The following is a 20,230-nucleotide window of genomic DNA, read 5'->3' as shown; positions in this document are numbered from 1 at the left end:
AGAAAAAAGGAACAAGGTGTCTTCCTTTCTTCAGTTACAATGCTGCAGTGGTCATATATACCCTTGCAGTACTATAAGTGGTTTATAAACTTTAAAAGATCTATGTATTTTAGTGATACTCAGTTTTGTAGAAAGAGAATGTAGTTATATGGGCAGCTGTGCCAGAAGGATATAGAATTTAAAGCATTTTCTTGACTCATACTTAACTTGTGTTTAGGGGTACTTAGTTCAGAAGCTCAGGATGAAATAGAAGTAGGCCCTATTCCCTTTGAAATGGGTTTGTTTTAGCAATTTAGGTACCAGAAAAGCAGTCTAGATTGAGGAATGTGGATGTGGAGTACAAAATGCAGAATTATAGGAATGTGTTAGATTGGTACTCCTGATTTTGAATGCTGTTCAAAGCCAGGATTAGTTTGTAGGTAAGTGGGGAAAAATGAAACCAGGTATCCATATTGTTGGTTCTCAAATGTAGCAATAGACAAAATAGAAAATTCTTTTTATCATCCTGAAATATTCAAGTCACCCCGAAATATTCTCTTCCTTCTGCTTTGAAGGGAGGACTGCGAATGAAAAACATGTTAGCAAAGCAGAATTATAGCTGAGGTGACTGGGCCTGTGCATGTTTCCACCCACCCCATTCTGTTCTGTGAGCATGTGAAGTTACGTGAATGCATTGTGAGCCTTTCCCCTTGAGTTCAGTGAAAAGCTCCCTAAAGGAAAGCCTTCTAGAGATCTTTCCCTGTTGATGCCTGTAATTCTTTAATGGCATAAAATTACTAATTCAGAATTTGAGTCCACATAGGCACATAAGCAAGCTTAACATGGTTCTCCCAACATCTTTATAGGGTTTACTCCATCTCCTGTTGCTCAATCACAGCCCTCATCAAGCCTTAATGTTGACTTTGAGTCTGTGTTTGGAAACAAAACTTCAAATGCACCAGTGGATTCTTCTGGTAGGTCTTTTTAAATTCTTACAATTCAATAGGTGTTCCAAACCAAATGTTGCATGTCTAAAGTAATGGTTTGGCTCATTTTTATTATGTTTTTATCTTGCACTTCCTTCATGAATCTCTTGGTACTTGCTGTGCCCCATTTTGTCTTCATGACAAACCTATGAATTAAGTTTGGCTGAGAGATGGTGCTCAAGGTAATCTTCATCTCCATATGCCAGCACTCTGACCACTACAAAAATGGACAGATTATATTGTGACATAAGCATTTACTGAAATAGAGACCACTTCAGTAGATACATGAAGATGGTCATGAATCTTAAATTAATCCACAAAAGCGTATGCCATTATAAAGCTGTAAGGTGCCTCAAGACCTGATGCAGCAACACTCTAGATTCCTTTGGATCTGGGTTGCTGAGTTTGTGGAATATCCACTTGGTTTGAGGAGGAGCCATGACTCAGTGGTACAGCACATGCTTTATACGTTCAGTCCCTGGCATCTCCAGCTACTGCTGAAAAAGGCATTCCCCCCCCCCCCACAATGTCCGAAATCCTGGTAAGTGTAGAAAATACTGGACCAATGGTCTGATTCTGCATATGGCAGCCTTCTGTGTTTCACCCTGTTCATGTGTTATAAATCCAAGTACAGAAATGTAGGGTGAGGTATATGAAGAGCGTCTTGTGCCCAACATGGTCTTTGATTCATTTCCTTTAAGCTCTCTGTCCATAATTCTAGAATGCAAGGAGAAACTGAATGCCTAGTCAGGGTTCTAAGTACTTTTGAACCAGAGAAGCATGACAGCGTAATTACTAATATGTTGAAGAACTCTTTTCACAACTTCCAAGTACAGACAATGTTCAGCGTCATATTGAAAACAGATTCTGTTGCACTTTATATTTTAAAGGGTTTGATGAATTGGGTGGACTCTTAAAACCAACAGTGGCCTCTCAAAACCAGAGTCTTCCAGCTTCCAGAGCACCACCTAACAAGTTAGTATCGGATGATCTGGATTCATCTTTAGCCAATCTTGTGGGCAGTAAGTATATTTTGTGTGCAAACTAAAGTTTTCAGTTCTTCAGATTGTTCAAATGAACTGAGTTATTTCCATTTACTTGTTTTGTAACAGATTTGGGCATTGGAAATGGGACAGCTAAAAAGTAAGTATCTTCTCAGTCTGGTATTATGCAGTCTTAACTTTCAGCAAGGTATTGAGAACAAAACGGCTAATATTATAATGCCGTTGTACAAATTGATGGTAAGGCCACACCTGGAGTATTGTGTCCAGTTCTGGTCACCACATCTCAAAAAGGACATAGTGGAAATGGAAAAGGTGCAAAAGGGAGCGACTAAGATGATTACTGGGCTGGGGCACCTTCCTTATGAGGAAAGGCTATGGCGTTTGGGCCTCTTCAGCCTGGAAAAGAGATGCCTGAGGGGGGACATGATTAAGACATACAAAATTATGCATGGGAAGGATAAAGCAGATAGAGAGATGCTCTTTACAATCCCACATAACACCAGAACCAGGGGATATCCACTAAATTGAGTGTTGGGAGAGTTAGAACAGAAAAAAAGAAAATATGTCTTTACTCAGCGTTTGTTTGGTCTGTGGAACTCCTTGCCGCAGTATGTGGTGAAGGCATCTGGCCTGGATGCCTTTAAAAGGGGATTGGACAAGTTTCTGGAGGAAAAATGCATTACAGTTTACAAGCCATGATGCGTATTTGCAACCTCCTGATTTTAGAAATGGGCTATATCAGAATGCCAGATGCAAGGGAGCGCACCAGGATTCAGGTCTCTTATTATCTGGTATGCTCCCTGGGACATTTGGTGGGCCGCTGTGCGATACAGGAAGCTGGACTAGATGGGCCTATGGCCTGATCCAGTGGGGCTGTTCTTATGTTTTCACAGAAATTCTGTGGCAGATGTGAGCTGTTCAGTCTCCTTTAAAAAAAACAAAATTTATAATTGCAATTAACAGTGACTTTTCCACCTGTCCCCTCATTTCTTCTTCTGTGTATATGGTTGTAAACCACAGGCTGGGTGAGTGCTCATTGTTTGAATGAAGCTACAGGATCATCTAGCATTCAAAACCTTAAATCTATCTCTGCTTTGCAAGAAAGGAGTCCTTGATATTTCAGGCTTCTTGATAACTAAATGGGGATTTGCACATCCCTTTCTTTTCTGTTTACCTGAGACCCAAATCTTTGCCTGCTTGTTTGGATTTGGAAAGTGTTGACCTGAAAACGTTAGAATAGATTAACGCACGCAGATTAACTTTCATCTACCTAATTCTTAAGACCTGAAGAGTGTTCTTCAAAATACTAGGATACTCTTCTGTATCCTAAAGGGCATATGCAGAAATATGGTGGCATTTTCTGCTGTTTTGCACAGGTATATGCGAAAAAAATTGCACAGTGGTGAGGTACTGATAGTTTTAGTTGAAACCAAGTCAGGATTCCATTCAAGAAAACAAGAACTTCATGTTGTCGCTTGTTTCGGTGCAAGCTACTTGACACAAGTGTAAAGAACTTAAACTACCCCTTGAGGCTTGCAGGAATAATGCTTGAAAAAATCCCATTGCAACTTTCTTAAAGCTTCACTTACTGCTTTAACACATCTATTAGAAAATAATTTTGGGTGTTTCATCTGTGCAAACATTTATTTGAAGTGATGTGAATTGGACACAGCCAGGAGAGAAGAAGCTAACAGGAGGCTCCAACTGGCAGCCCAAAGTTGCACCAACAACAGCATGGAATGCTCCAACAGTGGTAAGTAGTTGTCTTAGTTCTCAGATTGTAACTCCAGTAGTTCAAAATGTAGAGAGCAATTAAAAATTCTAATAAAAGATCTGAAGAACTTGTCTTGTTTGTGCTCTATCTGCAAAGAAAATTTTTTTGGAAAGGAGTTGAAAGAGGAAACAACGTGTCAGACTTTGTCACAGGCAGAGGAAGATTCTGTGTTCATCAACAAGTAGAGTGGGAGGTGCACTTTCTCCTGTTGTTCAGAGGCTACAGGGCCCTGCATGCTTAGAAAGGAAGGGATAGACGTACCACCCACACCCAATCTTTAGCATGCTCTTAATCATTCCAGGTTGTGATTTGTACAGTGTTGCGTGACTAGAGAAAGCACAAAAGAAGAATTCAAATCGCCACTGTTTTTCTTTCCTAACATGTACAGTGAGTTGGCTAATGGGATAGGGTGTGACTGAAGAGGGCAGTGGGGAGAGATCCTCATGCTGACTCAGCAGTGTGGTAGAATTTGGTAAGAGATTTGTGTGTTTAATCCATTGCCATTTGCTGAGGACTCATGTGCAGGGGTGCTTTTCCTGGTGCTGACTTAGTGTTCTTTGAAGTGTTGGTTCATGATAACTGACAAAATAACAGGTAGATGGGTTTTCTTGAAATACTACTGCTTTGACAAGTTATTGTTCGAAACCTCAAGACTCTTTTTTGGGGGGCAGGAAATATAGTAAAGTGACTAGGGATGGAGGGGGAGAAGAAACAATGAAAAGGGAGCTAATTTATAGTGATACTGCTAGGATTGCTATCAGTTGGAGACGTGGTCCTACTCCTCATGGTCAAAGTAAAAGCTGCTGAAAAACAGGAATTTGCCATTGTAATCTAGTGCACAGTTATGCAAACTTAGCACATGCTGAATTCAATGTTAATATGTTTAACTGCTGAGTTTTGTGGCCTTGTTTCACAGCTATTTTTATGAAATTGAAATTTAAGGACTGAATTGGTGGTCCTGTGTACTTCCTAAGAAACGGGGTGGGGTGGGGAAGGGCGAAGAGGATCTAAGGGAGAGAAGCCTTTTAACATCTGAATTGCCTACCAGTTCTCCTTGCAGTCCATGTTGTGGCACCTCAGCTATTAGAAAAGAAATCTTTATACACAATTGGGGAATAATTGACAGGAAGAATTAAGCACCTGCTCTGTCTTCCAGTTCTTCCCTGCAAAATGCTCTAGCCCTACTTTAGTGTAAAGAGAGAACTGTGAATAGGATTCAGTGTTCCCTTATAACATTGTTCCTTGCCTTAACTTTTCATGTGGAAGCCCAGTTACTTCTAAATATTTACATTTGAGAACCAGGCTGTAATGTGGCACAATTGCTCCTGCACTATAACACTTCAGGCTGCAGCTGTATTGGGGAAGGGCAGCATGTTGAATGCTTTGCCATATCAAAATCTTCCCGTGCATAAAAAGCTATGGTCAGGGAAGGAGAGCTGTAGTCCTGGAAAATGCCTCAGAATACAGCTGAATTGCACATTCTAAATGTTTTTTTTAAATTAATAATTATGCTGTGTCTCACCTTTCCCTTCCATATCAGAAGAAGCTCGCTGCAGCTTATAGTATTCCCCCCCCCCCAGTTTGTAGTAGCCCTGTCCTCAAGAATGGTTAGAACTAACCCACTTCCTTTCTTCTTCCACCTTGCTCCATTTGTCTTGTTTTGATTCCCTTGCAAATGCTTTGCCTTGAATTGGTGGACTTCAGTATGCCTGAATCCATCTTTTGGAAAGCTTATCTGCAGGGAACATGTTTGAACCATGTACAAATGCAGAGGTGGTAATATGGGCTCATCAACCTTGTTAGTATCCTTGAGCAGATTTGTGTTTCAGGGCTGATAAGCGCACTTGTGTCTAAAATGCTCTATGTATATTCTGTTGTATAAGTACTCATTTCTAATCCAGTGTTATTGCATTATGTAATTGTTCTTCCGGGGAAAAACAGAATGGCATGCATTTTCCACAATACGTAAGTCAACAAAACCTGCAGCCTCTCTTTTTTTGCAATCAAGCTGGCATGCTGATATTAACCACTCCAGCAGAATCTCATAATCTTCCTGCTACTCCACACTTATGTTAAAATCTTCAGGCATGATGGAAATTTTGAGCAGCTTCTAGCATATTATCCAGATCTCATGGGTGTCCTTCAGGCCTCTTGACTCCAATGATGGCATGGAATAAATACTAAGATGATTTTTTTTCTTGCTTTACACCCTGTCATTTTGCTGCCAGATAGCTGGTGTGTGTGTGTGTGTATTGCCTTTTTTTGAATGCACTTGGCGAATAAAGTAAATATTTAAAAAAAGGCGTGTGTAAATAACTGCATGATATCTCACAGGCTTCTGTTTGACTTCACACTACACTATTTGTAGACTTGATTTCAAGTAAGGGGAGACCAATAAGTCTCAGAGCACTGAAATGGAGTGAGTGTACCCTTGAGTCCAAAACATTGTGTTGTGTTTCAAAGTGCTGATTGTAACTTCTGGACAATCCTGCTTAGGATGCCATCTCTCATTTCAGTACAAAAAGGAGAATGGTCATCAGAATCAATGACAATCCACAACACAATGGCCATTCAAATTAATTAGTCATTGAATGTCGTTATTAAGAACTAAGTAGCAAAGTCACTAAGGTTTTTTGATGTACTCCAGATCTATGGCATGGTAAGTTTCTTGAAACTTTGAAGTTTCCTATTTCTACAATTGCTTTATGTGGTATACCCCAGCTGCTTTTACATATGGAATAGCACATTGTGATTGAATTGCCGTACATCAAAAATTCTTAGCAGTTTAATTCTTGAGCTCTTATAGTGATCTCATTTTAGCCCAATTGGTTTCTCCTTCTTGCACGTTGCTGTTAGTTTTTTTTCCTGATTTCTTCTTATTGTGAGGAAGCTCCTAAGCCACTGTGAGCTCTCAAGAGCCAAAAGCCCAGCATACGTATGTCCATGCTTTGAGTGTCTTGCTTAGTTAACTGTATGAGTATTAATTACTGGTAGCCAGTAACAGGTTGGATTCTGTTATTTAGTTCTCAGAAACCATCACTATTTTGAAAAGTTTTGTGTGAGTTTTTTCAACCCCCCTTTCCCATTGATATTCCCTTCAAAATTAAACACTGTCCTGGGGAAGCATTGTGTTCAGGAAGTTACTTCTTTCATAGGAAAAAACACTGGAATTATGGGCATGATCCTTCACTATGCAATACCTTACCTTAGAAAGGCTCTTAGAATTAAAGCAAGCCATTGCCATTTTGTGAAACTCATTTTTCTCTTCCACATAGCTTAACACTGTCTCTTTCTCGTTAGGCCCCGCCTGTAATGGCCTATCCTGCTACAACGCCAACAGGAATGATGGGGTATGGAATGGTCAGTACATGTTTGTGTTCTTTCAATAACATAAGGGTTATTTTATCTTGGCTTGTGACATTTGTCCTGTTTCCACATCCTCAGTGGTGTGTACAGGAGGAGATTGCCACTCATCTGGTAGAGAAAATAAGGTGAATTTCAGTCCCATTTGTTCGGTGCTCGTGAATTCATTTTGCTAGAAAAATGAAGGTTTTTGTTGAAGATTTTTTGCTACCAATTTTCCTTCCCCAGTCACTAAGTAACTAGGTGGCCTAGAATAGTTATTGGTTGACCTTAAACTAAAAAAATCACCTTTAAATTTTCTCCAGTTTTGCTACTTTATTCTTTGACTTTAAATCTGTGTTCCAGGGAGACCTGAAGCTTCTCAGTAAGGGCAAGATGATGAGTTTCCTTGGAAGGCAGCTTTTCCTCTTATTAACCCCCCCCCCCCAAAACATGTAGTGACAGGGAGTGTGTTCTAGGAGACACTATTTATGCACAACAATGTCAAAACCCTGTGGATGTGGCCAGCACCACACCTTGACTGAGTGTGCTCGCCAGAGTCCCCAGTGTGCAAGGGAGGGCACCAGGATGAGGTCTCTTGTTATCTGGTGTGCTCCCTGGGGCATTTGGTGGGCCGCTGTTTGATACAGGAAGCTGGACTAGATGGGCCTATGGCCTGATCCAGTGGGGCTGTTCTTATGAGTCCTCTGTAAGACATGGAACTTCTGTGCTTTTGCTACAAGCATTCTTCAGCAGACAAAGATGATGAAGGGGGTTTTGTTATGATAGAAAATTTGAAGGCCACTACTTACTGGTGCAGACTAGTAGATTGCTCTCAGTGTTTTGCAGTCTTGAATGGGCTGAATGCAACAGGACTAAATTGCTTTTTTATATGTCTGTACATGTGTACAATGTGTACAATGTTACTACCCTGAACGCGCCCGATCTCGTCTGATCTCGGAAGCTAAGCAGGGTCAGGCCTGGTTAGTACTTGGATGGGAGACCGCCTGGGAATACCGGGTGCTGTAGGCTTGGGGAGAGCACCAGGATGAGGTCTCTTGTTATCTGGTGTGCTCCCTGGGGCATTTGGTGGGCCGCTGTGAGATACAGGAAGCTGGACTAGATGGGCCTATGGCCTGATCCAGTGGGGCTGTTCTTATGTTCTTATGTTCTTATGTTATGTATTGGGGCATAAGTAATGGGACGGAGTCAGACTGTACAAATCAGACTATATTTTCAAACTTGTTAACATTGCTGTTAGCCAGGGTGATGGCATCCATCTCACTATATGGACAAAGATTAAAACTTGACAAACTTTCAGGAAAGCATAATGTTTCACATGTGCATGCTACTGTTTAATATGCACTCTTCTGTACATTGAATAAATCAAGTTTATTTTGGTAATGTGGCTTAGTCAAACACAGGAACAAAGATAGTAGTTAAAGTTTCTTGTTTATATACAATAGTAAAAGTGGTTTTGTATTAAAACACACTCTCTCCACTTCCTGTGTGTGTTTACTGGAAGCAGTGTCCATATCATAAAATGGTCAGTTAAATCTGTTTATGGCAGATGCACAATAAAGTCAGAAGTATCGCATCTCACTTTAAAATCAAACGCTGAAATATCGGCACTGAAATCTTAAAATGCCTTCAAGACTTAAAGCTGGAATGAACTAGGCAAAGGAGCTTAGTTGGGCTGTATTGCACTGGGTGGAATTCATTTTTAGCTTGGTGAATGAGGGTATGTGAAGCAGAGTTTCACTTGTGAATCTGAGGGAGCAGAGAGGTCATTGTAGAAAAGCGCTCCTTAGATGTGCAGGTTCTAGGCCAGAGTCTTCCAGTGCTTTGTTTGTCTCTGACCTTGAGTGCAAAACCTATTTCCAACACTTCATGATTTCCTCTACTGTTCTGCTGTCTTAAACTGAATCATGTAGGCATTTTCTGTTTTTACTGTCTCAACCTTCTAAGAGCTGTATATAAAGTTAATTCTGTGCTGTTCTGGATTTTTTTAGCCATCCCAAATGGCAGGAGTACCAGTAATGACGCAACCAACTTTAATATACAGTCAACCTGTCATGAGACCTCCAAATCCTTTTGGTCCTGTATCGGGAGCCCAGGTGGGTGTGGAACTGGACTATAAAGTTCTGGCAACAAACAGGCTGTCAACAAGAACATCATTTAATAGTATGTTTGGTTATGTCATGCACTAGAAGGTAGGCCCAATTCATAACTTCTTCAGTCATTTAGCTGGCTACAGAGCCAGAGCTTTGTCATCCAAGAGAAGAGCATGGAAGGGAGAGGACAAAAGAGTAGTCAAAGTGGGATGGGAGAGGGCAGGAGGTCTGGTCTAGAGGGTAGAGCCTCTGTTAGCCCGAAGATAACATCAGAAGGTTGCCAGTTCGAGAACACCGGCAGCTCCCTGAACGACTGAGAATGGCGAGACCTTGAAGCTGCTGACAAGTGCAGCTGAGTGATTCCACCTGCTCTTGGTGTGAGCAAGAAGCGTCTTGGCTGCCCTCCATGTGAGAGATGGAGCTGCTTGTCAGCTTGCGTAGGAGAACTGGAGGCCAGAAGTGAGACCAAACCAGGAAGATCCATTCTGAAATGTTGTTGGTTCTTGAAAGAGAGAACCTCTATGATTGTAAAAATCCCCTTGAGGGATTTAGAAATGCCTGCCTATGTAAACCGCCTTGAATAAAGTCAGAGGAGAAATCCGATGATCAGAAAGGCGGTATATAAATACCTAGTTGTTGTTGTTAATAATAATGATATTATCATCATCATCATCATCAGGCGACAAAGTTGAAGAGGGTAGTCCCAGAAGTTGCTTTAGCAAAGCTTCTGTTGGGAGCTAAGGAGGGGGAAGAGAAAGAAAGCATTTTAATAGAGAAAGAGTATGGTTTACTTATTGAACAGCTAGCTCAAGAGAATGATAATACAAAAATACATCCATCTAGCTGCCTTAGAGGGAGAACTGAAACAAGCCTCCATCCATTGGCTTGGCTGGGACCTGTTGCCATTTGGCTCCTCTTTTAGGTCTATTTCCAGCTGTTCCCTTTATAAAGAGATAATACCTTGAATTTCTTACTTTCTTCTTCTCCCCATCTTTTTCACTTTGTCTCATCATTTATTGAGATTGTAAGTTATTGTAAATTTAGTGTTTGACAGGCGATATATACGGTACTAAATAAACAGCAGTTCTTAGTTTGGAGTCATGAGAGGGGGTAGAGGGTTAGGTAGGCAGTCAACTACTCATCTCCAGTCTTATGTCAAACTGTTGAGAGCAGAGCAAGGGCATCATGGCAATGCAGTGCTTTAGCTGGCATGCCCCACACTTTTATTACGAGCATGTTGAACAAGATTGCAGACAACAGCTTGGTGTTTCCAGGGCTTGTGCTGCTTTGGGCATGACAGTTTTTTCCACAAATCCTTCTTCTGTATATGAAACAGCATTTTGGTTGCATATCTGCACTAATAGGATGTTTGTGGCTCCCTGGTGGCTTGTACATGTGGTGGAAGCAAAGTTGGTTTTCTACAGCATGTCAGACATGTGAGTATCACATCAGCAAACCTGAGCTTAGAATTTTTCACTCTGAAATTGACAGAAAGCTTGGCAATTAAAGAATTTTAGCTGGCTGTTGTAAAAAGCTGCAACTTCCTTTTTGGATAACTACTTTTTCTACAATGGTCTTATTTGTTTCATCCATTCCTTTCTCCCAGAGTCTTGCCTGCTCTTGTTTATTGTGTACAGCAGAACTTTTTGTGCCATATTTTTCAGCTGTGCTCTGTGGTTATTGTCTTACAAGGTAAACTTATTCAGAATTTAAAATAATCCAGAATTGCAGGCACAGACTTTTAATAATTGAAATGCCATAGTTACCAGTACTGGGAAAATCATATTCAGACCACTAATGTAAGTGTTTCAGATCATACACAAGTTAGACACTTTGATGCGGTTCTGTTTGACCAGCCCAATGAGTTTGCTTCACGTGAGCACAATTCACCACGTAGTGTTGCAAAACCTCAATTATCTGTGCTGCTTGTGCGAAGAACTTTCCATGATGTAACCACTGATGAAATCACATGGTGGATGATTGCATTCACTGACAACTTGTTGAAGAGCAATCCAAAGCTTTTAACTCAATAAAACTGAATGAAAGTAGGGTGTGGTAGGGGTATGTGTGAGTGGTGTGCTAGCTAAATTTAGATACCTATAGGTTTAAAAGCTGTCTTTGAGTGGAAGGAAGCAGGTCTGCTTTCTTGAGTCCCCGAGCACATCAAGAGAAATAACTAGGTTGAAGATCCTGCCTTATAACTAGTGCTTTGCAGCAGGGGAGCTTGTGATGTGAGAAACATTTGGACATGTAATCTTCCCCGCCTCTTGTCTTTAGTAGTATGTAACCAGCAGGACATACGACATGCTGAATTTTAGGGGATATCCACTAAAATTGAGTGTCAAGAGTTAGAACAGATAAAAGAAAATATTTCTTTATCCAGGTGTGTAATTAATCTGTGGAACTCCTTGCCACATGATGTGGTAATGGCGGTCCCCCACAGGTTACCAGCCATGATGGGTATGTGCAACCTCTTGGTTTTAGAAGTAGGCTACTTCAGAATGTCAGGCGCAAGGGAGGGTACCAGGATGTAGATCTCGTGTTTTATGCTCCCTGAGGCATCTGGTGGGCTATTGTGATATACAGGAAGCTAGACTAGATAGGCCTTTGGCCTGATCCAGCAGGGCTCTTGTGTTTTGAGCACATAAATTGGTCTTGCCTGTATGCCTGGTGGGTGTAAAAGTGGATTTCCTCTGGAAACCACAGGTGTTGTTGGAAACACATCTTTAATTGAGGTACTTGTTGAGTTTCCTGTTGGATTAAGCCGTTTGTCATTTCTTATTGCACTCAGTTTTACTTTGCTGATGTCAGATTTATTAGCATTTCTTGGGAAGGGAACAAAGACCCATTTGTGGGAGCCTGTGTTCCGTTGTAACTACTGGCTGTGTTCTGGCCTTCGTGTTGTCTCCCGTACCTCACACTAGATGCATTGTGTACCACATGCCTGATGCTATGGAGTACTGACAGCCTTTCCTTTTGGATGACCTGTTGGTGTTGGCAAGACTTTTGTTAGCTAGGCTGCATGAGTAGGAGTGCTTTCTGTGCAACATGAACCAAGCATGTTGCAAAACTAACTTGAGTGGGCGAGCCTTCTCTTCTGTCAGTCCCATGAAGGTGAAAGAGACCTTTCATGGCATCTTTCTCCACCCCTTTCCTTCATTACCTCATCTATACAATTTATGCTTCCTTTTCTCTCTTATACCCGTTCACTCCTGTCCAAGTGTACTATACTAGGCACACAGTTTGATTTGTTTCTTATGCACCCCCCTTGGTCCTTTTAACACAAAGGAGTATGCCCCAGTTCATATGGGAGACTGTGAGGTAGCTTTCATGTGATGAGAAGCTGCTGGAAGACTGTAGCAACTAGTGGTTTGAACAGCTGCTGTGGCCACCCAAAGAGACTTCTCACTGCTCCCTAGCTACTTATTCCTTTGCAGCTCAGAACAAGAAGCTGACTGTTAAGAGGGAGTGTGAGTGAAGTGGCATGGAGGGGAGTCCCGCAGGAAAGGAACACTTTGTGGGTGACTGTAGTAGATGCTGGGACCATTAACAACTACAGTTACCGAGTGACTTCCATGTGGAGCCTTGGGCTGGGTTGAGGGCTGCATCTTGTACTTTGCCTTACATATGATATTTGCCTTCCACTTGATATTCTTTGCATATGGTGGCTCTCTACCTGGTGAACTTCTGCTGTGTTCTTGTGGATTGCCATGTGGCTTCAGGCATTCTCAAACATTTAGAAAGGGTTCCCTTGGCTGGTGAGCACTTATGCAGCAAGCTGTATACACATGCAACTGGTATGTGTATGGAGGTAGTTTCAGGCAGTGTCCTGTTTGTAAGGAGATGATCTAGCAGAAAGGCTGGCATAGGAAAAATAGTCCTAACTTTCTTGCACAAAGTTGCTGTTGCTAGTGTTAACTAATAATGTAAGACTCCACAACGTCTTACATGATGTAGGACTCCACAGCGTATTATTGGGTAACATTGGGTGGATGAGTTGATCAGATATGTGCTTGCAGATTACTCACATAAGACACATAGCTGAGTGGAAGGAGTCATCCCTTGGACTTCTGTGCAAGCACATGCCCTCACCTCATAGAATGGAAAGAGCAAAATCCAACTCTGTCCTCTTACTTGACATCCCAGTTACATCTGTGATCCTGGCAAACTGAAGTGTTGTGCAGGAAGTGGGGAGGGAACAAATTTGGATCCAAAGTACTATTTTTGGTATGCCTGAAACAGTCCAGTGAGATTTGACTAGGGGATGCCATCCTACTGCATTTTCACCTGAGTGGAATTTCAGCAATTATTTACTGGAGGTTGCAGCTGCTATTCAAGAAAGTATGCAACGTTCATAATTTGTTGGGTAGTTCCTGTGCAGCCAGAAAGGTCAGGCTCGAAATCTTTGTTCGAACCTGGTGGCACATATTTTTGAATGCATGTGCACTGTAACTGTGTCTTGGCAAGTGTAGGCAGAAGTGGAAGTGGCAGGGAGTGAAGATCCTGACTTCTTACCAGGTTCTGATTGAATGCCTGTCCCCCTTCTCACCCCCTGAGGGTACTGCCAGTCTCCTATAGGAGTAGCTTATACCAGCGGTTTACAAACTCTCATGGAGAGTTTGCACCACTGTAAGTACTTGCAGAGGCGGGGGGAAGGCAGCATGTGATCCCCAGAATTGCGTTGCTTACGGAGCTGCAGGGACTGGAATGCACTCACCAGCCCCTGCAGCAGCTGACCTGGAGTGTGGGGAGCCCTGCATGAGCGTCTGCAGGGCTCCCCAACTCGTTAGAAGTGAAAGTGGAGCGATCACGCTCCACTTCCGCAAAACCACACGTGCAGCACAATAGCCCTGTAAGTGACACGATCCTGGGGATCTTGTTGCTGCCTCTTCCCTGACTTCCCCTGCCCCGCCCCTTAAGGGGAAAGAGGCCAGGGCCTTCAGGCTGGGGCGTCATGACACCCCAGTTTGAAAACCACTGGCTTAGACTATTATAGGGTGGGAAGTGATCCTTAAACTCTAGCAGCTCTTCTACTGATTCTGCCTAGAATTTAAGCAGTGAAGATTGTGCCTAGTTGTATTAAAACATTTATTGTCAGGAAAATCGCAAAAAACAGTCCTTGTAAACCTGTATTGATGTCAACCACCACATGAGGAGGTTGAAGGAAACAAATATCTTAAGTTGTCACTTGCGAGTCATGGAGGGAAATGCTCGGCCTAAACATTTGCATGTTGGGCATGAGATGTCTCTTCATCATGCTGCAGTACAGTACTGAGGATAAAACCAGGGATAAAGTATCTAAAGAAGAAACTGCCATGACCAGCCAATTGGTGAGTCAAGGCCACAGTAAGACTGTGCCTGTTCTTACAATGTATATCTTGCTTCTTGTAAAAATAACTGCTTTGACTTACATAGTAAGAAGCAATACTGAAGCAATTATGTTGAATTAAGCAGGACTTCTCCAGTTCAAATCTCTGCCGTGGCTTCTCATTAGGAGGCCACTTCCTCTCTGCCTCTGCTCCCAGCTACTATATATGGCATACTTAGCTTACAGTGTTGTCCTAAGGACTGCACCAAATACAAGTGAAGAGCTTTGCATAGTCGGGCAGCACTAGATAAGTTTTAAGTATTAAGTACAATGGACGTATCAACCCAATGTGTGGCAGTGGTGAAGATGGCTAATTCCATGCTGGGGATAATTCGAAAAGGTACTAAGAATAAGATGGCTAATACTTTAATGCTGTTGTACAAATCGATGGTAAGGCCACACCTGAAGTATTGTGTCCAGTTCTGGTTGCCACATCTCAAAAAGGATATAGTGGAAATGGAAAAGGTGCAGAAAAGAGCAGCCAAAATGATTACTGGGTTGGGGCACCTCCCTTACAAGGAAAGGCTCTTCAGTCTAGAATAGAGACACCTGAAGGGGGACATGATAAAGACATACAAAATTATGCAGGGGATGGATAGCGAGAAGCTCTTTTCCCTCTCACCCAACACCAGAACTGTACGACCACTAAAATTGAGTGTTGGGAGAGTTAGAACAGACAAAACATTTCTTTACCCAGCATGTAATTAGTCTGTGGAACTCCTTACCACAGCAAGTGGTGATGGCATCACACCTAGATGCCTTTAAGAGGGGCTTGGACAAATTTCTGGAGGAAAAGGCCATCACAGGTTACAAGTCATGATAGGTATGTTCAACCTTCTGATATTAGAAGTGGGTTGCATCAGAATACCAAATGCGAGGGAGGGCACCAGGACACAAGTTGTGTCTGTTGTCTTGTGTGCTCCCTGAAGCACTTGGTGGGCCACTGTGAGATACAGAAAGCTGGACTAGATGGGCTTTTGGCCTGATCCAGTGGGGCTCTTCTTATGTTCTTTAAACAGAGCCAGCAGTATAAAATATAGGTCGGCAGTATTACCCCTGGGGGCTGGGGATGAGAATAGGCCCTCAGTTTGGCTGTACTCGTCATAAGAGGCGACTAAACAGCCACCGGGTAGATGGGACTCGTCAGCCTGGGAAGGCAGCTCATCTGAGAGAAGGAAAACTCTGATCCCAAACCTCCACTGCCTTGTGGCTACATCCAGTTATGGAAAAGGCTTCAGGAGTCAACCTCGAGGCAAAATCCGGAGCTGGAGTCCCTGAGACATTTCATGGCTGAACACAGTCACGTTCTGGCAACTCCTGCGACGCTGCTGGAACCAACCGTATTGGCCTCTGCCTTTCCATTGGACCATTTCAGCGACGTGGAGAGGGGGGATTTGCTGCTTGGGTAACAGCCTATCCTCCATACCTACTTTACCCAGGCTTTGCACACTGGAGAGGACACTCTGTTCCAGAACCACCATTCAGAGCGTGACACCATAGTCTTCCGAGACTGAAGGATGCCAACCACAGTATTAAAAACAGGCCAAGATTGAGTTAATGCACAGCAGTATACGTACATCCTCCCAAACACTGGGGTGAACTTGCTTGTAACCTACTATCAGGAAACAGTACAGCGTGGAAGAGTGAAGCCAGGAATAGAGGCTGGGCTCTGTGCCAGAGGCAGGCCCAGGGGCCTCTGTGCTGTTGAGGAGGGCCGCCAAGAATTGCTGCTAAGCAGTTCATAGCACTGAAGGCTGCAAGTTGCCAGTCCACGGAGTGTAAATGGTGCTGTTACAGGGTGAGGTCTGACTGTCAGAGGCTGCTTTGGAAGCAAACGCTGGTCTAGCTTCTTCTGCTGGCTGAAAGACACTGTCTGCAGTTGGGTCTTTTTTGTGTATTGGGAGAGATGTGCCAGACCACTGGCTGAAGTGTAGGTGACTTCTGCCAACAACATCCAGGAATTCACTTGGCTCTGGATAACCCTTAACTTGCTTCTGCATCTCTCGTGTATCATTGGAACTTGTCTCAACTTTGCATGCAGTCAGACTTTTGATTTTTTTTATCTTAACCCTCCCACTTCAGCCCTAATTTCCTTTCCCCCTCATTACATTTTCTGCCATCATATTTCTATCATTGAGGCCTTCTTTTTCTCTTTCCCTCTCTGCCATCTTCTCTCCCAGCTGTCTGCAGCATCCAGCCCATCCACTCAGAGTCCTCACAGAGCTTCAGGAAAGGATCCTTTTGCAGAACTCTCACTCCAGGATTTCTTGTAGAGCAACTTAGGTATTGCATGTCAACTGGGGGGCACTGGCAGCTCAGATACCAGTCAAGGTGGCTTAAGGAGGCACAGCTGCCTTGGGGGAGACACGAGCACCTCCCTAGCGATATTCATCTTCACATTTACAATAACACAGTTGGTGGGCTCTGTAAATGTGCATGTTTCAGTTATGTGGTCTGGATGTAAAACCACAAGTAATGTGGAATTAAGCAAAATCCTGAGACTATTGCCTTGTGACATTTTATCTGAGTCAGCTTCTAGCTCTTAGTGCAAAGAAATCTGAATTTTTTTTTTTAAGTGGGTGTTCCTCTTAGGGAGGAGGGGAATCTCATTCAGTAGCAGATAGTTGTGATGACCTGTGATTTCTACTACATGAGATCTGTTTCTCCCCCCCACCCCGGCTTTTTATAAATCTCAACCCTTTTTCCTCTAATTCCTCAGGAAATAACTGAATCCTATAGAAGAGAATCTTCACAAATCTTGCATCTGATCAAATAATAAGATGAACAGAAATAAACTGATGCATATGAGTTGTTGCATAATTTACTCCAGCAATAGAGGGGTGAAGCTTAGTGGTAGACCGTGTGTGTGTGTGTGTGTGTGTGTGTGTGTGTGTGTGTGTGTTTCTTGTTCAACTGCAGTATTAATCTTTAGCACAAAACTAAAGGAAGAGGACTTGGGATGAAACCTGGAGGATCTTCAGTCAGTGTACTTGAGGATTGTATCTAAAGGATTCTCTCATAATTAGATGAGCTAGTGGGCCAAATGTAGCATATGTTGAGTACCAGAGGTCAAATTCCCATCCTCCAGAAGGGAATTTCTATCCTTGTCTCCCTTGCCATGCCCTCAGTAGGCATACTCTTGCCCATCACCTTTCCTGCATAGCTTTTTAACTCTGAAGTCTCTGGCTCATCTTATGCTAGATCAGGGGTGTCCAAAATTTTTGGCAGGAGGTCCACATCATCTCTCTGACACTGTGTCGGGGGCCGGGGAAAAAAAGAATCTACATTTCAAATTTGAATAAAGTTTACATAAGTTTACATAAATGATATACTAAAGATGAACTTATACGAATGAACGAAGGTCTTGCAATAGCTCAGGGCCTATAAAAGGCCTTGCATAAAGCAAGGTTGACCTTTCCTTTGCTGCCATTGCTGCATCACAGACATGAAACAGCAAGCAGTGGAGGAAGCCCTCATCCCGCAGCGCACACGAGAGGTCAAACAGTCGCCCTCATGCTGAAAGCAGTTGCATTGGGCCAGTGCGAGCTCCAACAAATACTTGGAGGGCCAGGGGTTAATTGGAGACTGGGGGCTCCCTGAGGGCCGCATTGAGAGGTCACAAGGGCCGCAGGTGGCCCTGGGGCCGGAGTTTGGGCATCCCTGAGCTAGATGCATGAGTCTCTAAGAGAAATTCTGTCTTCTGTGTTGTGACTCCACGGTTGCCTGCAGAAGTGGCCTGCAATACCCATACATTTTTTATGTTACCACAGTCTCCCATTCTCTGTTTGCAACTACTAACCTCCCATTCTCTGTCTGCAACTTGCAACCTATAGGCCAAAATCTTCATTGAGTTTGGGCATGACACAAATGCTGCAGTGGCCATGGTGGAGCATTGAATGGGACAGAACACTTGGTTCTGCACTTAACCTTATTTTACACATAAAAAAGCACCTCCCAAACACTTTTCATTGTATGGACCATGATGTCACTAAGTTGCCAGTCAATCACTGTTGGGGGGGGGAGGGTCTGTCTTCATGCTTTAGCTTATGGATAGTTCAAGGAGGTTTGGGGGCTGGGTGCAGAATGGGCAGTTTTGAGTTATGTGCAAACGCATAATATTATATCTTCTTGTCTCCTCAGATACAATTCATGTAACCATGCCAGATGGAGGGGGGTGAAAACAGTTCCAGAAAGACACATGCTCAGCAGCAAATCCTTCCTTCCAGCCAAATCAAAACTGATGTGTCTCAAACTCTCTCCTCTTCACTAGAACGATCCAGCAAAATCCCGAAAGGCTCACAGCAGTGGCGGGAGGGCACCGATACATGGATGCCTCCGTGCCCTACAGAACTAAGTATAAAGCCAAGAATTGCCACAGTTTTTGGTGTGGGATCTTTTTTCAGTTCCTGTTGACATGACACCATCTATTTAATAACCTCAATTGATAATGCAAAAAAGAAAATCCTCTTATTCAATGAAGGGTAAAGTGTGTACCTGGAACTGCTGCTTGGAACAATTGCTGAGCGTTCTTTTACAGTTAACTCCAATGACTTTCTTTAGGGGATCAAATCCTAACTTTAATTCTACAGTTCTTCTCTCTTCAGTCATCACAAATGTTAGACTCAATAATGAAAAGTTTAACTTTAAAAAAAAAAAGAATTATATATTCCGTTTGCATAGACATTCCTTTATGTATTATTGTTTGTATTTATTTATGATTATCAGTTTAAGTAACAATGTATCACAGAAACTTCCTTTGTGGAGAAATGAGTGTGGATGTATACAGTATGTCTCCTTTCAGGGTTCTCTTTGTTCCTCATTTTTAACCACAAGAACAACCCAATTCAGAGTGCATCTTCACCCAATATGCACCCAAACTCACAGAGCACTGAGTATGTTCAGAGGCCTGAAAACACCAATTGTCAAATCCACAGGAATTAGAGGTGTCAACATATTAAACCATCAGTTCTGTTAAGGATTTCGGCAAGGAGGGGAAACAGCTGACCAATTTGGGGAAGAAGCACAGTATTTCTCGACTGAGTGTAGGTGCTTCCAGAAAGAACTTTCCTTGCTTTGTGCTTGGCATGTCATTATCTTACACTTGATGTACGGCCTTTCCAAAATGAATGTGAGGAATTGCTTTCACTTTAAAAGACTTTCCTTCTTCTCTGTACAAAAAACAAACTTCTGAGGTATTATGTAGGAAAAACACAAGCCTTCACCTTTTTTCTTTGTTTGGCTAGTGCCATGTCCCATGATCATGTACCGTGAAATAGAATAAAATCTCAGAAGGAGCGTAGCATCTCTTTAAGAGCATGATCCACCATGCCACTCTTCTGTGCCAGCTCCATGTGACTTAGTGGGGCTTGCACAAGAGAACTTGCAGGTAGATTGGACTCTAAATGTGTAGTAATCTCTTAGGGTTGTGTTTTGGGTCTTTTTTCAGAATTTGAAGCAGCGCTGTTGATCGGTGCTTTGTGTAAATACATCATACCAAATTGGGTGGCATCTGGGGCCTTAAGAAGGATAGTCAAAGGCATGAAAGCAATTCTGTACATGAATTAAGCATATTTGCTGCATTGTCTCCGCAGACTCTATTTTTGTTTAAAATGTACGTTGGCAAAAAAGGGTGGATTTTCAAATAAAATGCAGCTTCCACAGAA

General features: G+C 42.6%; 1 protein-coding gene and 1 non-coding gene across 6 annotated transcripts in view; both read left to right on the top strand.

The window, feature by feature from the left end:
- The window catches only part of PICALM (phosphatidylinositol binding clathrin assembly protein), a 107,327-nt gene extending 87,097 nt beyond the window's left edge, over positions 1–20,230 (top strand). For 4 of the 5 annotated variants that reach the window (XM_066622519.1, XM_066622518.1, XM_066622516.1 and 1 more), the window contains 9 exons: positions 846–953; positions 1,856–1,987; positions 2,078–2,108; positions 3,623–3,722; positions 5,685–5,708; positions 7,044–7,103; positions 9,098–9,202; positions 16,748–16,850; positions 18,708–20,230. In XM_066622519.1, coding sequence (XP_066478616.1) covers positions 846–953; positions 1,856–1,987; positions 2,078–2,108; positions 3,623–3,722; positions 5,685–5,708; positions 7,044–7,103; positions 9,098–9,202; positions 16,748–16,840 — 653 coding nt within the window. In that variant the 3' untranslated portion in view covers positions 16,841–16,850; positions 18,708–20,230. The remainder of the gene's footprint in view (positions 1–845; positions 954–1,855; positions 1,988–2,077; positions 2,109–3,622; positions 3,723–5,684; positions 5,709–7,043; positions 7,104–9,097; positions 9,203–16,747; positions 16,851–18,707) is intronic. The other variant, XM_066622517.1, reaches the window with a different exon arrangement.
- On the top strand, positions 7,999–8,117 carry LOC136647015 (5S ribosomal RNA). Its single transcript, XR_010794230.1, has one exon. It is a non-coding gene; the product is annotated as a 5S ribosomal RNA (ribosomal RNA).

This window comes from Tiliqua scincoides, chromosome 3, assembly GCF_035046505.1.
Source record: "Tiliqua scincoides isolate rTilSci1 chromosome 3, rTilSci1.hap2, whole genome shotgun sequence".
Lineage (NCBI taxonomy): Eukaryota > Metazoa > Chordata > Lepidosauria > Squamata > Scincidae > Tiliqua > Tiliqua scincoides.
This window is presented reverse-complemented; position numbering and strand designations above follow the sequence as displayed.